At 44.7% G+C, this 23,473-nt stretch overlaps 1 protein-coding gene across 1 annotated transcript in view; it reads left to right on the plus strand.

Moving 5' to 3' along the window:
* RPH3A (rabphilin 3A) overlaps positions 1-23,473 on the plus strand; it is a 71,328-nt gene that overhangs the window by 19,899 nt on the left and 27,956 nt on the right. The window contains 4 exon segments of the mRNA XM_077835047.1: positions 14,542-14,662; positions 15,635-15,721; positions 16,945-17,110; positions 20,788-20,826. Of these exon segments, the coding sequence (XP_077691173.1) occupies positions 14,542-14,662; positions 15,635-15,721; positions 16,945-17,110; positions 20,788-20,826 (413 nt within the window).

Raw genomic sequence — 23,473 nt, forward strand, 5'->3', positions numbered from 1 at the left:
AGTGTACAAGGAAAGACAATATAACATTGACTTTTGCTGAAGGATCTAGTAATTAATCCTTCAGTGGCAGGAAGACTGACCGACAGCAAAAGTGAAAATTAGGTGGGGAAAGATCAAACCCATGAATTGAAGCATCCCTGAACTCATGAGGTGTCTGATTCAAACTCAGAGCCACATCTACATTTTGACAGGTTTCAGAGTAACAGCCGTGTTAGTCTGTATTCGCAAAAAGAAAAGGAGTACTTGTGGCACCTTAGAGACTAACAAATTTATTTGAGCATAAGCTTTTGTGAGCTACAGCTCACTTCATCGGATGCATACTGTGGAAAGTGTAGAAGATCTTTTTATATACACACAAAGCAGGAAAAAATACCTCCTCCCTCCCCACTCTCCTGCTGGTAATAGCTTATCTAAAGTGATCACTCTCCTTACAATGTGTATGATAATCAAGTTGGGCCATTTCCAGCACAAATCCAGGTTTTCTCACACCTCCCCCCACAAACCCACTCTCCTGCTGGTAATAGCTTATCTAAAGTGACCACTCTCCTTACAATGTGTATGATAATCAAGGTGGGCCATTTCCAGCACAAATCCCCAGGGTTTAACAAGAACGTCGGGGGGAGGGAGGAAAAAACGAGGGGAAATAGGTTACCTTGCATAATGACTTAGCCATTCCCAGTCTCTATTCAAGCCTAAGTTAATTGTATCCAATTTGCAAATGAATTCCAATTCAACAGTTTCTCGCTGGAGTCTGGGTTTGAAGTTTTTTTGTTGTAATATAGCAACTTTCATGTCTGTACTTGCGTGACCAGAGAGATTGAAGTGTTCTCTGACTGGTTTATGAATGTTATAATTCTTGACATCTGATTTGTGTCCATTTATTCTTTTACGTAGAGACTGTCCAGTTTGACCAATGTACATGGCAGAGGGACATTGCTGGCACATGATGGCATATATCACATTGGTGGATGTGCAGGTGAACGAGCCTCTGATAGTGTGGCTGATGTTATTAGGCCCTGTGATGGTGTCCCCATTTTAGATGTAGATGGTGTCTACATTTTGGTTATCCCTCCCCACCCCCTCAAATAGGGTAAGTCAAATCCTCAGATCTAGATACCCTGGAACTGGGGGGTATTTGAAACCTGGATTTGGAGCTGAATATTATAGTGTGGGCCCATTTCTACAACTTCTAGCCCCGATAGGTCATTTAAAATGCGGTCTAGGCTTTTTCAGGGGGTACCAATGTAAGATGATGCCCAGCATGGGTGGCTGGCAGTGGGGAGAAGACCATGCACCTCTGGGTCTGAAAGCACGAGCCTCTACTGCATGAGCTAAAAGACCCACCTCTGTTAGCTCAAAGCCAGCAGTGGACTCAAACCTCTAAGTTGTCTGGCCACTTGGGGAGGACAGAGAGCCACCCCGAGTAAGCATGGGATACAACTGTGTCTGTGTAACAATCTAACATCCAGCACCTCCATGGAGACAGCCACCAGGCCTTCCTTGCTGGGCCAGATGCTGCTCTGTGTTACCCATGGCAGTCCAGTCGCTCAATTGCCACCACTGGAGTGACTCTGGGTTTAGCTCCGCATCAGTGAGAGAGCAGAATTTGGCACGCTGAGTTTTATCAATGGGCCTAAACCCTCTCCCCTTGGTCAAGCACAAGTAAATGGACTTGGTGCAGGGGAATTCTGAAGCAGTACAGCAACTTACCATCCACCCTTCCCTCCCTGGGCTGCAGACCTGCACCCGAGCAAGTCTGCAGCAGCTGAAGGTTTCCTGCCATGCCTGCCCCCCTCACCCGCCTCCCTAATAACACTCCTGCCTGACGATGTGGTGGAATGCTCTGCAGCATACACAGGGCGGACCCCTGTGCCATGGGGTCTCTGCATCCTGCTCCTTGCCCCAGATCCCACAGAGAGGTCTGTGTATCTTGTGACCGACTCAGTCGTAGGGGTGTCCTTTCATGACGTTTTGATGATTGCTGGGGGGAGGGAGGTGCGTAGGCCGTATTATGCCCCAGAGATTCAGTCATACTTGCATTTGCTCCCTGGCCCAGTCAGAGGGTCAGGAGAGAGACACAAAGCATTCGCTTGACTCGTTTTCTAGCCAGCAGCTACTGTACAGCAGTGTTTCTACTAGGGGAGAGACGGAAACTGCCTTCAGGGGGTCTCTTCCAGCTGGCACCATTGGCCTGCAGTGACCTGTTCAGCCAGGGAAAGTCTCGTCCCTACACTGGCTAAGCTCTGCCTTAGCTCCAGCTGCAGCCTCTTGTGTCCTCCGCCTTTTTCAGCGCCACGATGGAAACCGTACCAGACCCCAACGTTTTCGCCTCGTCGTATCCCCGTGCTGCTGTGATCCCAATCCACGCTCCTTTGTTAATCATGGTACACCCCCCATTGTAGCTGCATTCGTTTATTTAAATGAGGCTAGCAGTTTAATAAGCCACTTCATATTGTTGCTCTGTGGACTACTGTAGGAAATGGACACAGTGTTGTGTTCTACTGAAAAACGGATAGAATTCATAGGGCTTTTTTTGTGGCCAGAAGGTGGCATTAGATTATCTAGACGGACCTGTGTAACACTGACTTTCCTCCAGTTACTCCTGTGTTGAGCCCAGTAACTTGCATTTGGCTGAAACATCTCTGCCAGAAAGGCCTCCAGTCTCCATGTGAAGACCAAGAGATGGAGAATCCATCACTTTCCTTGGTAGTTAGTTCCTGTGGTTAATCACCCTCACTCTTAAACCTGCACCTTGTTCTGGTTTGAATATGGCTGGCTTTGACATTGCCAGCCTTGCTACATATGGTACCACTGGCCTTTTTTATGTACGTAACACTTTGAAGAAGTATATTGCCAACGCAATAGAACTGTAGAGCTGCAGCCAGCACCTCGCAAGTTAAGTAGCTACCGTGCCTCTGTATACCACTGCTCTCTGCTGGTTGGAAGGAGAAGTGATTGACTGTGTCGTAAGCCCCATACTGGGGCAGTTCTTCTCTTGTGCTGGAGAGCGGTGGTTTTGGAGCAGGAAGGCCAATCAGGACGCCTGCTGGGAAATTCCCGGAGGGCGTGGTGTGGCATTTGAAAGAGGACAGCACCTGTGGGAGAGCTGGCAATAAAACATCTCTTCTAATGCCCCATCCTCTTCCTGAACTTCAAGACCATCTTCCATTTGAGGATGCACAGAGAGCTGGATACTGTATACCTTCTAGCCCTACCTACCTAGCAGAGCAGTGTAAGAAGATCCCCCATTTCCTTTCGGCATCTGAGTTTGTTTGAGAATGTTAAAAACCCCTCTAGTTGTTTACTACAAGTAAGTTGCCCTCAGGGGCTGTTGATTCATAAAAAGGCAGAGCAGTTCCACCTCCTGAAAATGGAAAAACAACACATGGATGTTGAAAGCAAACAAGTGTTTGAAAATTGAACCCACGGATACTGTAACTTGGCTGCTTCTGACTCAGCTGAGATCTAGTCCTGTTCACCTGACTGTTAAAGTGAATTCAAAGTAAGCTGTAAAGATATAATCAGAGATCTGCCCTAAATATGGATGGAAAGAAGCTTGGGATGTGGGAGGGGAAGGGATCCTGAGATGCTGAATTTGGTGAAGTTAAGCATTCGAAATCCAAACTTTCTCCAATGGAAGATTCAAAACCAGTTGAAGACCTGCTGAAGCAATGCAGGGGAAGCCATCTGTCAGACTGGCTTTTCTGAAAAGCGCAGAGATGCTGGTGCAGAAGTCCTCGTGAGGGTGGTTAGTTTTTTTTTTTCCTGCTGCTGACGTGTAATTTGAGGATAAATGGCCTGGTTGTATAAGAAGCCCTGAAATTTTTGTTCATTCGCAAGCTAGTTCAGAGCTGGCGAGAGAGCAGCAGCAGTTCGGAGAGCAGCAACATGCTTGATTCAAAGAGGCTTGATTCAAAGCCAAACGTTCTCTAGTATGGCTTGTTTCTCCCCTTCCTCCCCAACTTTCTGTGGAATGCATGGGCAGGTGGAGGCGGGGAGATCAGAAGCAAATGGATCAGAGGCAAACTTCACAACCATACCTTCAAATGTATGGTAAAATACCCAGCTAGAGAATGATGGTGGATATTCCACTTGGGAAAGTTCACTTCTTGAAATCACGCAGGAATAGAGCTAAATCTCCAAGCCAAAAACCCTCTGTCTGTCTCTCGTGTGTGTGTGTGTGTGTGTGTGTGTGTGTGGTTTTTTTTTTTTTTTTTGCAGGAAATTTTCCAATTGCAAAAGTTCTGTATTTTGTTTTAGTCTCCTGATCTCCGAGCTCCTTGCGATTCCAACCCCTCACCTTAGAAGAGCATATTGAATTCCTCTCTTTAACATTTGTGATCTCTGCCTTTGTTTACAGTACAGATTTGTAGGTATTGACGTTGCCTGTTGGAAATGGCTAGCAGATTTCAGTCAGAATGTACCAATGTCCTCTACAAACAGGCAGGTTTTGTGCAATCTGGCACAGCATATTGCTGTCTTTTGAAGGAAACTGCTCTCTTCATAAGCTGGGCTTGACTTTTCACCTTAACTCTTCATGTTGCTGATGTTCAGCCTTCACAAGTTCTGCAGGGAATGGATCAGCTATTTTGTTTTCCTTTCTCTGTGTGTGTGTGTGTTTTTCCCCCTTTCTCTGTTCATGGCCAACCTCAGTTTGGTTTCAGCATGTGTGTACCTAGCTAGGAGCCTGGCAGATTTGGATCAAAGGTTGCTGGATGAAATGTGTGAGATTTTTACCTGCTGTGCAGGAGTGTGACTCTTGGGTGTATAGAAATGAACGTCCCTGTGCATAAAACAGTAGCTGCAGGCATATAAAAATGCTGAAAGCCTAACAAAGGCATCATTGCGTCACGCTGATATTCGACATACTTAAACACTGAATGCACCAAGTTCATGATCATTCAGTGTCTCAAGCTGAGACAATGGTCGAACCACATTTTGCCATTAGACATATGTGCATATATAAAGAAAATTGCTCCTAAACTTTTGATCCTAATTTTAATTTTTTTTAAAAAACATTAGATCACATGTTCGATTTTTTTTTTTGGCCTTCATGTTAACTTTAGTTTTAATATTCAAACCTTTAAAACACATGAGGTCCCAGTAGAAATAGTAATGGCTTAATTCTGGAGTCAGCTGGGTGATCTTTTTTTGTGTATTGCATTAACTTTTCCCCTTTTCTTATAAATCTTCGCAAGATCCCTCTACAAGCTCATTCCAGTCAAATCTGTTGTGGCAGGAGTGTTTTTTTTTTTTTTTTTTAAAGCTGATCACAGAATTTCAGTGTTCAACTCCGTGCAGTTGTGAGGCGAGGCATAAAACCATTTATCCTTTGTGATTCAGGTTTTTTTCCCCGTTTGTACTGCATGCTGCATTGAACGTGCTGCTTGGTGCTGTTTCAAACCCATTAGGCTTGTCTTCGTGATTCATTTTTGTGGAGCTACCATAAATATTTAACTAGAGAGAACTTTTGCATGCATACGCTGGTGCCAGTTCTTGTTTTGCACTTAATAAAGGTTCTTTCTGTATCCCCCTTGTTGATGGCAGCTTGTCCGGAATCCAAAAGCAAGAGAAAATGCCCACGCCATCGTGCTGCAGGGTTGCTGGCGTGGCCCTGCTCTCGTGTACTGCTGTTAAAGGCACAGTATATGCTGAGTGTGCGTGCGCACAATTGCAGCTTCTGCAGTAGATGTCAAGCTGAACACAAGGCTCCTGCTGAAATCCTTCTGGTCTATCGAGACATTTATTTCGTATTCATCACTGCGGTGTAGGGTAGTGACTGCTCCTGTCGCATCTTTGTTCTTACCAGGGCAGTGAGACGGTAGGGTTGAGTCAATGGTTCGGCTGCCGGTGTGCTGGCCGGTATCGTCTCATTGTGTCCTTGTACTCCCCTGTCTGTCCGTGTTCATCTGTTCTTTCTTGTCTTACGCTTAGACTGTAAACTCTTTGGGGCAGGGACTGTCTTTTTTTGCCCTGTGTTTGTGCAGCACCTCGCCTATGACTAGGGCTCCTGGGCACTACGGTGATGTTACTACTAATGGTAGTCCAGTGGGAGGTGCGGGTGCCCAGGACCCTATGAATCAAGCCGCTGAATTAGATGCCTAAATAGATACAGGTGCCTCATGTTAGGCACCTAAGCCTCTTCTGTAGCCTCTTCAGAACAGTTCCCTGGACTGGCCAACCGGTGGTGCAGGAATAATGCTGCCCTATACTCCCTCCTCCGAAGACAGACCATGTCGCCTCTGTTGTGGACTCTCCAAGTCTCTTGCAAGGTCGTCTTCATGGCCATGTAGGATGGTACTGTGCCATCTGTGGGGGCTTAGACCCTGGTCTAGACGTGACGACATACATGGATGAACCCTCGGAGGCTCCACAAGGGCCATCGCTGTCTCTGGGGTGGTGCTTGTCAAGGATCCCTAACTGGTGAAGGAGTCTGGTTTTGTCTTCCGAACAGCACAGTGTAGATTTATAGAGCCGGACAAAGAATAAGCTTACTTTGCCTGGGGCTAATGTTAGGAGCAAAGGAAATATTATACCAGTCCATGTGGCCCATATCTTGCTTCCATCAGTGACCAATACCTGATTTGTTAGAGGATGGATACTGCTCCTCCCACCATAAGGAAAATATTGCTCCCTGTACTTCTCATACTGGGCACTGTAGCCTGTGATTTGATTACTCTTATCTTGGCCTGTTCAACTGCAGATTTGAATAGAATGTGCACGCTGCTTTTTAAAATTAGCCCATTTGATACCACAGTGATGGGCACTTCGGAAATGTGCATAATGGTCATTAAAATCCAGCCACTGTGTTAGAGACACGTAGTAGAAAGTGATTAAATGGATGGTTAATTTATACATGCAGCAAAAATTAGAAAGATAAACAAATGACATCTACAGGAGAGGGGAGGAAAAGCCATGAGGAAGCCTCGATGCTGATTCGTAGCCATGACGGAGCAGCAGAATGCCATCGGTTGAGTAAGACTGATACGGTTACATAGACTTCAATTGCAAAACATTTCTGTTTGCAAAAATTGTATTAGCTGAATGAGATTGACCTAAAATTGACCTAAGACCAGCTGAAAAGTGTTGAGAAAGGAAGATGGTTTGTTACAATATAAATCTCTCTAGCTGTTAGCAGCAGTGAAAACAGCCAGTCTACATTGAATCCATCTTACTACAAAGATGTATTATGTATTAGGTTACACTGGAAGAAATCCGAGTTTGTTCCAGTCAGGAGTACCTGGACCTTTTGATACCAGTAATTAAACTTGAATCAATAATTTACATTCAGCTTGCCCTCATGCTGTATGTATGAGTTGATTATCCTCGGTCTCTCTCTTGCTGTCCTTCATGATCAGCATCTGGTTTCCAAAATGGAGTCTGTCCACAGCTTAGCAGAGGATAATTTAGGTGGCCTGTGTAATGCATCTTCCTTCACTCTTCTGGTCGGGGCTGGCTCTGCACTGATCCATCTTCAGCAGACAGCAGGCTAACCCCACCTTTCTGTTAACATTTCATTCTGGTTTATCTGTGGTACTTGTATGGACCTGTTACCATGGTATCGGAGCGTCTCCTCACAACACTCCTGTGGGGTGGGGCACTGCTCACCCCCATTTTAGAGATGAAGAACGGAGGCACAGAGAGGCTAGATGACTTGGCCATGGTCACGCAGGAAGTCTGTGGCAGAACAGGGATGCTAATCATTGGATCATCCTTCCTCTCAGGATTCAATTAGCACTAAATATACAGATAAGAACCAATTTGCATACCAGGGCCCAGTGTGAGTGTTAATAACCCAAGTTGTTTAACTGGGGCAAACTAAACCAATGAAAGCCAGATTTATACCGCTGTACAAGTGTCCACACGCAGACGTACCCATTGAATTAAATTAGTGCATTAGTGAAACTGGAGCAAATCTTGTATGTAGATAGCCTTAAAGTAACCAGACCTCATAATGGAGGAGGACATAGTTTGATGAGAACCAAATCTTTTTGTTCCAGTGTCGAGTACAATCTATTGCAATTTAATTATAGCGTGCCTTTCTTACAAAGTAGAGCAGTTAAAATCGGAAGGTGTGTAAGTAGGAGGAAGCAGTAGATCAGGAGAAGCGTGAAGGACTGGTAAGTGATGGTATGGGGAACTTGTGACAGCTCCCTAGCTGTCGGCAGCATGGAAGAGGAGGGGTCTGAACTGCAATTTAAGGAGGGAAAGCAGAGTGAGGAGGAGGGCAGGCTGTTTCAGGGAGAGCAGGTGCAGTGACAGCAAAGAATCGACCTCCCACAGAGGGAAGGCAAAGCTATGGGACTGAGGAAGTTTAAAGAGAGGAGGATCAAAGAGCTGCATAGGGGTGTGCCGTTGCCTGAGGGTCCTTGAGTCACTGTGGAGCAGATACAGATGTGAATTTTCTGAGTGTTCTGGAAATTCAGATACTTGTATTCGGAACTATCCTGTGGCTCTGTGAATTGTTTTCCCCCAATAAAAGGGGGACAGAATGGAATCTGATTTTCTAGAGCACTTTTCTGTCTTAAAGTACCCCCAGGAACTTAAAGAAACTAGGAGTTAGATGCTAATAGTGCAATTGCTGTATGGCAAAACCATCAGTCTTGTGCACTCAGCCACCGTACACAATTGCGCAGTTTTGAACATTAGAACTTGGTTTATCCCTTCTGATGATTCCCAGGGAGCTTTAACTCCTAGCCTGGCTGCTCCTCAGAGATGGGCCTCGGGCCTCAATTTAACATCCTCGCTTGGAAGGCAGGGGCGCATGTGTGTGTAATTGTGAAAACAAAATCTTTACCGCTTTGGGGTACAAACTCCTGGCTGCAGCATTACATTCTAAGAAAGGAGCAGCATTTATGATTATAGCATCAATACTGTAATAAGGTCAATATCTGTGTTTAAAGGAGTCACATAATCCCTGTGCAAGTACACACATTGTTATATATTTTTTGCACTATTAATAGGCTCTATGTTTTTGTGAAGATGCTGCCCCATGATAAGTGATGGTTTTGCAAAACATTTGGAGCCCAATTCAGAATTGCTTGAGGTTAAAGGATGTTTTTGTTTTGTTTTTGCAATTTGTTTCAACTTTCCATGAACAAGGTTTGTTTGGACATGCAGATTTGCTCAATGGAAATGGGCCCATTTTCAAGCATTGCTGGCTTGGCATTGACAAAACCGTGAAAAATTGTACTTGCAGATTCTTTTTCCCTATGAAAATAGCCATTTTGCCATAAATTTTGCACAAAACCAAACCTCTACATACAATTACATAAAAATGTAAGATGTGACTTTTAGAAGGCATTCCTGGGTGAGCAGCAGTAGCATGCAATCTGTGGGGAAAGTAATAGATTTTGTCCCTAGATAAACCACTGGATTAAATAATGAAATGTATCTGCTGCTGGGGCTTCTAAACAAAGATATACAGTACTTGCCATAATCAACAATATAACACTAGCACCATACACGCTAGGCAATGATATTCCTAGATTTGTTGGTTTCACCCACTTGTCACACTTCCATAATGTGCCCCTGTGCAGAGAGTTGACAGAAAAGCTTCCCGGACTATAGGGTAGAAATTGCAGTGGTTAATTTAATTAAGGAGTGTTTTGAGAACAGCCAACTTTCTCTTTTTAGAAACACTGGAATAATCTTCATTCTGATCTAAATATTAAGGGCCTAATCCAGGGCCCATTAAAATCAACGGAACCCTTAGCATTTGCAACTAAATGTATTCCCCATGGAATGTTAAACCTATGGATGTATGGTCAGGAGTGATTCCCGTGCATCACCAAGTCTGGCAGCTGAGTTTACATCTAGAAAAGAATCGTGGATAAATAATCTCCAGTGAACTGAGCTCAAAGTAAGGGATAGATAGCAGCAGGCTTTAGGAATGAAGGCATGAGAGAGAATGATGCTAGAAAACAGTTTAACCATTAAAAGTACAGGAGAAAGTCATCAACCCACCTAACTCAGACCAGAGACTGTTAATCTTTAACCCATGTTATTCCTTTAAGAAAGTATCTTGTCAGGTTAAAAATCAGAATTACTTAAAGAAGAAGTGCCTTCCTTGCATTATTGACAATGTTTTAGATTATGCAAACTGAAAGAATTAAACTCCTTGACTTGAGTTTTCACCCGTATGTTGGTGGTTTGCTTTTTGACAATGCAAATAGACTGGGCTCTTTCAGTTTTGCCGATAAGCATTTTCTAGGCATTCGCTTTTAGGGTCCCCTGCTCTAGCTGCTGCACTCCTACTGTATGTATTGCAGAAATGTGCTCTATGTTAGGGGGGTTTATATTTTTAAAATGTCCATTTTCCCCTCCACCTTAAAACTGGAAACTTTTCTATTAGCCTCAAGTATAGTAAAAATCTAGGGTGAAATCCTGAAGTGAATGGGAATTTCAATAGGGCCAGGATTTTACCCCTGTTTTTTTTTTTATACCACCTGAATTTGGGGGTCAAACTTGACCTGATAGTGTCCCTTTAATAAACACCCATAGAACAAGACTTCAGCATTATGGGCCTGAATCAAAGCTAGAGAAGTCAGTGGAAAGACTTCCACTGACTTCAACGAGCTTTGGATCCGGCACAGTACGAACTGAAATAAAATGGCTTGGTTTTGGTGCCTACAATGTATATTCTATCTCTTGCTGCACTTTCAAGGCATATTCCTTTGTCGAGTTCTTACGTATTCTCTCTTTTCTGCAGTCCATAGAAAATGTCTGGCAGGTATTCTTGGGTTCCACTCTGTGAACAGCTTGCAGTTTAAGGATGAAATCCACGGATCTCAGTAAGGTCTCTTCAGGGTTTGCCACATGTAAATTAGGGATCATATAGTTTGTAAATGATCCGAAAGTGTGGTCAGTGTAACTGTCATAAACCTGAAACTGTCATAAGACATGGGGGACAATGTCTTTTTTTTTTTTTAATGGATGGTGTTTTAGCTGCTTTGTCAGATTTGGGTCATGCTGCAATGGGAGTGCATAAAGCCCCCTGCAGGCTTGATTTTTTTTTCCCTGAAATTCTCTCAAGTAAGGATTTTTCTTTCTCTCTCTCCCCCCTTTGAACGGAATAAATAATGCATTTTAGATTCTGCTATTTTTAGCTAGTTGGTTTGTAAGTTAACCAGTTGTACAGTTTACCACTCAAACCTTTTGTGCTGTTGCGTCTTTCCAGAGCTTGCAAACGGTCGGTTTTTCAGAAGTTGCTAGCTATGTCTCTTCACCTGCACAGGATGCAGATGGGTTTGCACAGTTGCAGTCTCTGGTGGGCTTTTTGCATTTTACTCAAAAGATTAACAATTGCTGCAAAGTAAAATATTTACATTTTTTTCTTAGAAATGTAAAGACGGCATTAATACACTACATGTCATCCCCGAAAATAAACTAGGGCCTTTATCCTGCGTCCTTTTCACAGACTGAAACTAGAGCTGCTCAGAAAATTTTAGACAGAAGTTTTCCATAGAAAAATGCAGTTTTGTTTGGAATTGAAACATTTTATGGGGACATATTGATTCTGATTAACTCTTTCGATAGGAAAAAGTCAAAATGCTTAATTTTGATAGTGTTCTTTCAAGTCATTTAGTTTCAACGTTTATATTTAATTCACGAATATATATATATATATATATATATGGTGTATAATATTTTAAATATGATATTAAAGCTGAAACAAAATGAATCAAAACAGTATTCAAACAAAATATTTTGAAGGCCTTGAATCCACGTTTTTCAGAATTCTAGTTTAATGGGAAATTGAAGAATTTTGGCTTTTTGTTTCAAATTGGAGTGATTTCCCACCCCCCATGAAATGCTGGAATTTCCCACAGAATGGAAATTTTGTTCCTGAACAGCTCTAGCAAAAAAGTCCTGATGGCTTTTGGCTAAGTTCCCAAGCAGGCTGTAACCATAACTAGCGGGCACAGGTATTTAAGGAAATAGTATTGCCAGTTTGAGGTACGGTATTATCTAGAACTTTACATATTCATAGTGCTTGACAAAGGTTAATCTTCATGGCCTCACTGACGGATAGGGACAGGAGTATTATCCTCACTTCCTTATGGCTGGGGAAACTGAGGGAGATAAATGGTTGTCCAGGATCGCACAGCAAGTCAATAGGATTGGAGTGCCAGGTTAAGAACTCACAACCTCTTGACTTGGTGCCCTTTGCTCAGTTAGACTGTGCTTCCTCCCGCACAATGTCTTCCGTACCCATACGCCTCACCACTGTACTTTGTTTTGTTTTAAATTAGCTGCCTATTAAGAGATTCCCAGAATGTATTAGATTGGACACTAACAGCTGTAGATGTCTCAATATTTTCAGGCAAAATGATAGTGGAAAGTGATACATTTTCTTCAGGTTAATTACTTTTACATTTCCTAATTATATTTTACTTCATTCAACCTACAGGATCTTTTTATTTTCACTTAGACTATATGAGTCAGTATGGTTATGACTAGACTTGGAAGGATTAGATTTTTATTCATCGTACACACACACACACACGCTCTGATTAAAAATATTTCCATCAATAATGATGGAAATGTACAGATTAAGAAAGTAAGAAATGCTGCTTGAGAATTTATGCGAGTTTGATTTTAATGATAGTTACTTTGTATATCTTGACGTGTGATGTTCACAACTTATTTTAACAGTTAAATTTTTAACTTTATGAATATCAATATCTACTGTCATTAAATATTTATTGTCTGACTCCCATAATTTCCCACAACTCTGAACATTTAAATAGACAAAAGCAGAAAAAGCTTAAAACCCATAATTTTGTGCTCCTGTGAAAACGAGTCAATAAAAATAGGGAAAAATGCTTAAAAATAAACCTCAATATTATCCATCAAAATTATAAAAAGAATTAAAATTGAGTTCTGCCCAGCCTAGTTATGATGCAACACTTGTCTCTGGGTTGGATGGTTACTGGGTCATCTAGGACTTCGTCTATTATGCAGTGCTGACATGGGGTGACTGTTACCTTGAGGTCCCTTTTGACCAGCTTTGGGGTCTAATCCAGAGCCTGTAGAAGTGCGTGGGTGTCTTCCCATTGACTACAAGGGGCTTTGGCTCAGGTCCTTGATGGCTGTCCAGGATGGTGAAAGTTAAAGATCCTGGGATTCTTGGGAAAGAGTGAAGGGATGGCCAATGTTTCATTTCCCTGTAACCTGATCCTGGTTTTGAATGGGCTGTAGGTGCTCATGCGTAGCACCTGTAAGGGTCTGACTCTGTGGCTATGGCTACACTACATGTTAAGTCGACATAAGTTATGTTGCTCAGGGGTGTGAATGAACCACCCCCCTGAGCAACATAACTTATGCCGACTTAGCGCCGTCCACACCGGCGCTTATGTCAGTGGAAGAGGTTGTCCTGCTGACATAGCTGCTGCCGCTCGTTGAGGGTGGATTAATTAAGTCACTGAGAGAACTTTATCCTGGTGGCTTAGAGCGGCTACACAGAGAGCATACTGCAGAGCAGTTGCATCGCAGCTTCCCTCTCCCTGGCACAAGAAAGGGGGGTCAGGGAAATATTTTCCTTTTTTTTGGACAGCTTTATATCCCCTGAAACGGGGAGGACTCTCTGAAAGGTACAGCCAGAGGGCTGTGCACTCCCACAAGACCACAGGATTGTGGTTGCCCAGAGAATGACATGGGAGGTAAGTGAGGTGTCTGCTCTTACTCCAAGGGGGCGAACTTGAGACATTAACCTTTGACAAAAAGAAAAGGAGGACTTGTGGCACCTTAGAGACTAACCAATTTATTTGAGCATGAGCTTTCGTTAGCTACAGCTCACTTCATCGGATGCATACCGTGGAAACTGCAGAAGACATTATATGCACAGAGACCATAAAACAATACCTCCTCCCACACCACTCTCCTGCTGGTAATAGCTTGCCTAAAGTGATCATCAAGTTGGGCCATTTCCAGCACAAATCCAGGTTTTCTCACCCTCCGCCCCCCCCCCCCCCAAACTCACTCTCCTGGTTAGTCTCTAAGGTGCCACAAGTCCTCCTTTTCTTTTTGCGAATACAGACTAACACGGCTGTTACTCTGAAACCTAACCTTTGACAATACCCATTCTTCTTTCTTCTCCTCCCAAACTCCTTATGCTGCTTCTTTCCTTCTAGTCTTCTGCTTTTCCCTCCTAACTGACTCCTTGTTGGGTTAGTCTGAGGGAGGCATGGCTACTGAGGGAAAACCTGATCAAAGAGGGAAGATCATGCATATCTTTGCCCTGTCTAAAAGAAGAGTCTTTGTCATGTTAGTGGTTGCTAGGGCATTACCAATGGAAATATATCTGTTAACTAGCAGTGTTTCTCAACTTTTTGGTACCAGGACTGCTGCCTTCCTAAACTGGTCAGGGCGATCTCTTGGACCGGCGCTGGTCCTCGGATTGTTAGTTGAGAAATAATGAACTAAAGGGCTAAAATAAGTATCTGTGGTGTCCAGCAGAGGAGGGCTCGTCAGCACCACTCTCCTGTCTCTTGCACCGTGACTGTCTTTGTGCGACCATGTCACATTCTGTGTGTGCAGGCGTCTCATGAACCGTTTGGAGGACATGCGCAAGAATGTGGCCGGCGATGGGGTCAATCGCTGCATCCTGTGTGGAGAACAGCTGGGATCAGCTTGTGTGGTGTGTGAGGACTGCAAAAAGGTGAGACCTCACCTAGGCTGAACTTGAGAACTGCAGATCATACTGATGGTGCAACCTTCAGCTCGTGTATTCAGGGACTCCTGGGTTCTACCCTAGCTCTGAGATCGACTCCCTTGGGCAAATCACATAGGTTATGATTTTTGAAAGCCGAGTAGGGGATTTAGAGACACAACTCCCATTAGTTTTAATGGAAGATGTGTATCTAAATGAGCTCTGGTGGAATGACTGTTTAGTTTTTTGTTTTTTGTTCACTTGCAGTGCTGAAAAAATGAAAAGAAATTTGTTTTGGGTAGAGCAAAGTGTTTGGCTTTTCATTTAGTTTTTGAGTTTTATTTTTCCTTCAGGTTTTTAATTTTTTAAAAATAAAATTGAAGTAAGTTTCAGAACAAAATGTCTTTTTTTGATCAAGACTTTAGTTTAGAAAAATTTAGTTCACAAAATGTTTCCCAGCTTTAGTCTGAATCTGTTGGGTCAGCTTTGCAAATCTCAACCTTAAACTTTATGCCTCCGTGAAACGAACCCACCTCCGCATGGCTTTGTGAGGGTTCGTGAGAAATCATTTTTAAACCATTTTGAATGTGTGAAGTGCCACAGTAAATGTCAAGTGTAATTATTATCACTAAATCTGAAATGATGTCCCTCAGTTGCACTTTGACATAGCTGAACATATGCTATGCAAAATGTCCTTCTGTTTTGGACTCACTCTATCTGTCTATCTATCTGTTTTGGACGCCCCATCACGGCACGGTGAGCATTGCTGGCAGTCTCAGTCTTAACTTTTTGAATTTCCTTGATCATTTATTTTTGTACCTTTGAAACCAGACCTAAACACACCTCTTAGTGAACAACTGTGAGTCTTTAACTACAGCAGGATTCAGGGATTGTTCTGCACAAGGCCTTTCTGGCAATGCTCAGTGGCAGCAACTTAGTGTCCCATTGTGCCATAAACATGTGATTTTGTTTTGTTGGTAGAATGTCTGCATGAAGTGTGGCGTCGAGGCAACCAACAGCCGCCCTCATTCCATCTGGTTGTGCAAGATCTGCAGTGAGCAGAGAGAGGTTAGTGCAATTCTCTTGGCTGGTTTTACTTCCTCACTGCCCATGTCTGGGATTTCCTGCCGGTTAGTGGTTCCAGAATCAGTAGCGGTTTTAAGTCGGAGCTTTAACGATAGTTGTCCTTAGCATTTCTTGATATTAAGCATTCTGCCACGTGGAGCATTATTTAAGGGGCTGGCTTCATGCTTGTACAATATTAATTCTGTGTAGGCTTGTCCCAAGAATCCCAGAAGGAACTGTGTTAATTAGATATAGGGCCAACTTCTTTCCCAAGCCATTAAATCATTTAAATCTCTCTCTCTTTCCCCCCTCATTCTCTACCCTCACTCCACGGACAAACTCCCATTGACAGATGAACAGCTCCGAGTTAGCAGGACACTCTCAGTAGAGATGGGGCAACTTTTTTTTAATGAAAAGCAGGTTGAACAAGATGTGTTTTCCCCTAAGAAAATGAACCACTTTTGCATGTACCGATTGTCTGTTCTGGAGAGGGTTTCATGGCCATCAGCCCCATATATTGGCTTGCCCTGTGCTTTTGTACTGTGGCTCACAAATTGAGAGAATAGGTTACGTGGAGACTTTCTCTTTCTGACAGGTCGCTTTCAAGCGCTGTGGATATATATGTTCTGTAACACGGTGTCTGTTCAAAGAGAGGTGAAGTTTGGGGCCTTGGTACTCCATGCTTCTGCTGAGTCTGGAATACCAGGGCCCAATTCATGGTTGCATGGCACCTGGCGAGGTCATTTGCCCCAGTGCCAAGTGGGCGTAAGGTGCTGTCATTCTGGGATGATAAGGTTCTGCACTCACTTTGCATTGGTGTATGTGATTGCACAGTAGGCAGGGCCACAGTGAATTGTGCCCAGCATGCTTATGAGTTGGAGAGTGAGTCAAAACACTGCTGTGTGCGAAAAGCTAGAATCATCCGTTCAAGCAGGCTGGAGAGTTAATTCAAGGCTGGCTATCAAGAGGCTCCACCCACCATCGCTTTGGGTACCATGCTCATCATTTCACTAAACAAGGTGATAAGCATCAAACGAGCTCTCGAAGGCTGATCTGCCCAGCCAGAATGTAGCTATGGGGCAGCTGCTGAGAGCTGATTAACCCTTAAATGTGGGGCACATCCCACCTTGTTTAATAAAGGGATGCTCTTGTGGGCGAAGCACTGCCATTTTTAGGGGAGTGAGAACCTCCCTCTGAACCTCCCTTGTGCTCTGCCTCTTTCCCAGGTGTGGAAGCGTTCGGGGGCATGGTTCTTCAAGGGCTTGCCGAAGCAAGTGCTACCTCGGCCAATGTCCGTCAGTAAGAACAAGCCGCCGCAAGCTCCCAGTGAACCTGCCTCCTCGGAGCCACCTGCTCAGGACCTGAAACTTCACTCCCGCACGCCGAGCCGTGGTAGGGGGTGGATTTTTATTCTTCCATCTCCTCTCCAATCTCTCTAACGCAGCCTCAGGGGGTGGTGGGGTGGCTCATGGCAATATAGTGCAGTGTCTGGTAGTGAAAGCTTGGAAGATCCATCCCTACATGAACACGTGTTGACAGTAAAATGCCCAGTTGTGTTACTGCTAGTGTATGTTTTCTGATCAGCCTGTAGTTTGTCCTTTCCCCCCCACCCCCCGTGGGTAGCTGGGTGGCTCCATTCCCAACCCTCAAGACCCAGCTCTTGTGCCTCTTCTATCTGGAAGATCTCCAAGGCCCTGGGCAGCTTTTTAAAGGTTCTCTAACCTAAGCCACACACACGGCTGCGGTAAGTACCAAAGTATGCTCTGTGCAGGGAGACAAATTCACTGAGATGATTGTAGGGAAAGTGATTAATGTGAAACCTTGGTACTGCAGTAATTAAAATAAGAAACCCCAACAAAACAATTTTGGCCCCTTATGGGTACTGCAGTAATTAAAATAAGAAACCCCAACAAAACAATTTTGGCCCCTTATGGGTTCAATTAAAATGATCAATGGGCTGCAGTGCCCTTTAGAACGAAAGGCATGTTCATACAGTAAACCAGCAGCCTGATTGATACTCTCTAGAGTAAGCCTTGGATTTTGATTTTGTTCTGGAGGGAAAGGAGAGCAATTCCCTCCACCCCCTTCTTCAAAAGCTTTTGCTAACTTAATCACACACATCTAATCAGCCCGGAGGACCTCTGCTAAATTCCAGCATGGAGTGAAATAGGGAAGGGAGCCTTGATCCTGAGTTCGAATCCTGCTCAGTAAAACCTCATGGAGAAGAACTGCTAAAATTCTTCCAGTAGGCGACCTCCATTTGGTGGAATTTCCTGGAGCTCCAGGATCACATAACTGTCCGTTCGTTGACGATTGAGGCTGAGGCATCCTACTTTAAGTTTATTCCTCAAGTGGTTAAGACAAGGCTTCATTGTCTTCCATGCCCAGTTCGGATCCTGGTCACATTCGGAAAGCCCTGCAAACTTGCCTGTTTGTCCCAGCTTTTCTGTAACTGTTGGCTCAGCTTCTTCTACCTACTCCCCTCCTCCCTTTAAAGTCACGATGCTGAGGGTACTGTAGGATATTCACCCCCTGTGAGTGGAAATTGCTTTTGCCTTAATATAAGCCATACATCCCAATTCCAGGATGATGAACGCTCACATATGTTCAAGCTAATGACTGCATTGCTGCCCCAGCTTTTGGCTAGGAGGGCAGCACTACAGCTCATTGCGGATCTCCTCCTCTTTTCATCTTGGTACGAGGGTTCGCTCCATTCATTGATTGCTCTTTGTTTGTGCTGCCCAGGGCAAGCTGAGGCCGGGGCCTCTGCCGAACAGGACTCTTACGGTAAGAGCACTGGCTTTCAAACTTCTACCCGGCTGCTATCTCATTAGCGCGTTTGCTGAATGTTCCTGCCTGCTAATGCTCAGGGACGTGCAGCAGCCAGGTTTCTCCTCCCACCCCTCCGTAATCCATCAGCAGGGCCCGTAAGTGCATGAAAGCTTTTGATTACATTTAATTTCCTCTTTAGTTTTTTCTTTGTAATTTATAAACAGGTGTGTGGGTGGGATGGGATGGGATACCTTCAGAGAACACTTCCCATGTGATGGAAAAGGCTCATTCACCCAGAGAGGTGACCAGTGCCACCCTGCTGAGCAATGATGCCCGCGGCATCTGGCTCAGAGGTGCTTGCCTCTTGTTTCCCATGTTCCTCTTATGTGCTTCCACTCTTCCATTCTGAAGAACGTCTTCCGGAAACCTACCCTTCCCTGGAGCAAGAATTCAGAGCTCTTGCTAGCTAGTTTAATCTTCCCTCTCTTCTTCTGACATCCCCCAAAGACTCAGTCATTTGTGGTGGGACTTGAAGTCACCTGGGGACTATAGCAAAACAATGCTATTCATGAGATTGTGTAAATATCGGCTTGAAAACCTGCTACCAGGTGACTTTTGGGAGCTGTGTACCGCCCCTGCAGACCAAAGTACAACAGGAATGTTTCTGTTTATTTCAGTGGGAGTTGGCTTGTGCTGCATGTGAGTTTGTGTTGGGAACTTCTTAGGATTCGATCCAAAGCTATGGTTAGATGTGGGTCCACTGCAAAATTCAGGTCCAAATTTCAAGCTCCCAAAGTCAGGGGATGTTTGGAGTTCAGGTTATTGGATTGGTCCCATCTCCGATTTATGGGTTTTTGAAGCCGGAAAGGACCCCTATGATCACTGAGCCTGATCTCCTGCATAACACAAGTCATAATAGAATCGCTATTGTTTTCTTGTCATTAATCAATTACAAATATTAAGTCCTTTCTGCTGTGGTTATTTTTATCCAGGGGTTCCAGCTAGCCCTGTAATGTAGTTATGGGAAGCCTGTCACATAACAGGGTATTTTTATACCAACACCATCCATTTCACAGGAATTTAGTTATTTTGGGGCACTCCCACCTCCTGTCCATTTCTCAGTTGAAATGTTGTAATTGAAAGAGCCGAACTACATCTGTAGGTGGTGTTTCCTGACGTGGATTCACATGCTCCTCACTGTATTTTCAGGTTATTTAATTTGAGTCACGCAACCCCTCCTCCAAAACCCTTCATGTAAGAGAAACTTTAGAGAGAGACAGCTGTCGATTACACATTGTGAAAGAGACTGAGACCACAACCCTAGAATGGCAACTTCTGCTCCTGATGTGGGTTCTCTCTATTGCCTTGGAGTTCCCTATATTGCCAATATAACCTACACTAGCACAGAGTGGGAAATTGGCACCTTCTAGTGCCTGGTCCACAAAGAGGATAAGAGTTTACTACAGCTTCCAGCTAGAAGAGCTACTCTTTTAGCTTAAGCTGTAGAGGCGCATGCAGTTAGCACTGAAAGTCCTGGCTTCTCACCAAACCTGGGTGGTGAGTTAGCCTTAAATTTCTCATTGTGGTGAAGGAGGATGCTAATGTTTAACTGTTCCAGTGGGGCAGGTATTAATACATAAAAGAATGTATAGCACTTTGAAAGTGAAGTGTGCTCTACAAGTGCTAGGTGGTATTATTCAGGGGGCAGCATTGTTACTCACATCTATCCTTTCAATTGGTCATAGTCATTTCCTTAACACCTTTCCTGGCAGGGAGGTCCAAGATTTTTACCCTGACTTTTAACCCTGCCCTATATCAGGCAGCCCCTTGCTTCTGGGCAGAGGTGGGATGAAACCTGTCATTGATCCTGGATTGAGGACCTCTTACCTGGACTGGGGAGAGCCAGGGTCACCGTGTGCTGCATTCTCGCCGTACTCCTGTGCATGGCTGCTGGGGAGCGAGTGGTGGTGCTTGGTCCCAAGCTCAGTTCTCTTGCCTGGCTGTGAGCTGGCATCACCAGGCCGGCCTGTTTATTTGGAATCGTAGCCCCATGATTAAAATCTGAATCACAGTGTAAATCCCATAGAATTACCTGACACCCACATTTAATGCCAGGCATGTGCCTCGGGATTGAGGCTGTCGGAGTAATGATTAGCCTGCTGGTTACTTTGTCTTCAGAGCAGCAGAGGGTCACTGATCAGTATGGCTCTTGCAGACTAAGGTCTGGCCAGCAGTACAAAAGCAGAAGCCCCAGCCTTGTGTCGCTGCAAACATTCACCTTTTCCATTTCCTTTCAGGTGGCCCTGAGGAGAAGAGGGGAATGGGCAGGAAACCAGGTTTGTTTCTAAGCTATGGATGCCTTTCCCCGCTTCCTTAATAAAGGATTTCCTCCCTCAATTTATTCCAGAGCCAGAATTTGCTGGGGCAGATGCCCAGATGCCTTCAATAGCTTGGAAGTTTTGATTATTAGTTAGCGAAGCCATGTTTAATTTCCAAGTGCATAATACTGTGACAAAGCTATGGCTACCTAGGACTTTACAACTATCCCTCTGGAGCACACAGTGGCCACTCAGAATTCCACAGTGATAGCAGAATAGAGCTCAGATTCCAACACCACAGGTCCTGCTACATGCGCTAAAGGAGAATCTCCATTTGCCATTAGCAATATAGGGCTTATGACTACACTTGAGCAATTCTGTTTCCATCTAGTAGAGGGCAGCAGTGCATATACACATTAGCCTGTTGATTTGCAGGGAATTGCAGTTTGTTTTTGGGTTTTGTGACTGTTTTAATCCAAGTCTGTTTTTGTTTGTGTTTAGTCAAATCCCGGGACCCCAGCCATGATTCTGAACGTGGCTATAGTTCAGAAGAAGAGAATCCTGCTGCCTACAGGGGAAGGAAGGGGACGAGACAAAGGCCAGAAGCAGGTAAAGATTTGCTAGCTTGGCTGAGAGCAGTGACTAATGCAGGGAGGATCGGGATTCTGTACAATGAATCTGCTGGCTCTTGATGGGGCAGAGAACGCCCTCTGGCGGCTGTGACCTGTCCCGTTGGCAATACGCCTTCCGGTGCCTCAGTCCAAGCCTGAACGGGAATTCAGGTGCTGAATGCATTTAAGTTTCTCTGAGTGGAAAGCAGAGAGAGACCAGCTGCCCCCTCCCCCAGCTTTCACTCAGGAAATCTGGCAAGGCAACATCCTGAGCAACATCACAGCTTTACATGCACTCTCCGCTCCCAGCACTGACGCATGCTGTTGACTCTTGGGGGTTGATTTGGCTCAGGGAAAGCTTGGGCCTGGATGTAAGCAGGTGCACTTGCTTAGGAGTCTCACCTGTTTATGCCAGGGCTGAATCTTTCCTGGCCTGATTATCACAAGTAACGAGCACCTGCTGCTCCCACTGACATCAGATGGTGGTGCGGGTTGGAGGCCCAAATGAAAACCAGGCCGTTACACTCTTCTCCATGCTGAGCAAAACTCACCTCTATTCAGACAGCTAGCGCAGCACTCATGCACCGCTCAAGTCCCCCCAGCCTCTGATTTTTGGTTGCCTTGACACCCAAAACTGGAGGCAGCCAAAATCCGAGGCTGAGGGGAACGCCTAGGCCTTTTGCTGGGACCTCCGCCCAGGGGTGGATATCACCCACTGAGAGCAGACCCCACTGTGGGTGGGGAGGGGTTCCTGAGCATGCAGCTGGTTTAATCAACACACTAGCCCATAGCCCAACCATGCCTCAAAATCTTTCCTATGTACAATGGCTGGGGACAGCCGCTGTTTAAATATGGCTGCTGCTTATGCATTTCTGCATGCAATGTAGGCAGGGTCTTAAACAACCTTTAAACCATTAGCCCCACTGTGTGTGACCATTTATCACTATTTAACCAGGCCGCTCCTGGTAATCAGTGCCCTCTTAGTGTGCCAATGACTTTCCCAAGGCTGCCTTTTGTATATATCCCTGCTGTTCTGCAGAGACAAGGCTCCTGGTGTGAGAGGCACGTTTTTTCCCCACATTAACTCTCTCTACACTTACGTAGCCGCCCTCGACCTGTTGCTATACACACTCTCCTGGTGTGCGGAGACCCTGAGAATTCATCCAAGGGTAAAAATACCATTTATGTCATAAGAAAGATTTACACCTGGCATCTTCAGCACAAGCCAGGTAAGTGCTGAGACTTTTTGCATTTCAGCCAGGGGTTGCAATTTATCAACAAGAGGAGATCAGAATCACTAGCCAACGTGGCTGTAATTTATCTATTCAAACCGCCGGCGCCAGATGAATGTAAATAAAAACAAAGACCGTGATTGTGGTTGTCTCTGAAAGGGAAGGTGATAGAGTATTACACCACCTTCTAGGGCACAGTAAGGCTGTAATTTCATTAGTGGGCACGAGAAGTTACCATAAAGGGAAGTCTCCAGCATGGGTTTCAACTTAGCCCTATGATACCTGCATGTTGAGCCCGACCTCCCAAAGGCATTTCCCACTCTGTCTCCCCAGCATCCACTCCTACAGGCCTCCCCCGAGCAGCTGAGCTGAGGGTAAGCCATTGCTCAGTAGCACTCGTTAGTGTCCCCATCTGGCATAAGATACCCCGAATGATGCAAAATACCCACTCGTACATACCCCTCTTTAGAACACGCCCTGGGCTTGGTCACGCGTTCTTACATGTATTTCATCTCAATGCATTGCTGTCAAACAATGTATTTTGTGCATTTATGCCTGTGATTGTAGTTTGGTGCAAACAGCTTACATGCCAGATTCACAGCTGGCATAAGCAGGAGCAACTCGGTTGATTGAGCTCCTGCTTCCCCCAGCTGGCACAAAGAGTAAATCTAACTGCATGCTAAGGAGCAGGACAGTGGCCCTTAGCTAGTGATGACAGGCTTCACTTGAGGTAGCAACGAGCGTAGCTAGAATCTGCTGAGAAGTTGTTTCTTTTCAGATCTGCCTAACAAAATGGTTCGATTGGAGACACACAGTGAAGCC

Source organism: Eretmochelys imbricata, chromosome 15 (genome assembly GCF_965152235.1).
Source record: "Eretmochelys imbricata isolate rEreImb1 chromosome 15, rEreImb1.hap1, whole genome shotgun sequence".
NCBI lineage: Eukaryota > Metazoa > Chordata > Testudines > Cheloniidae > Eretmochelys > Eretmochelys imbricata.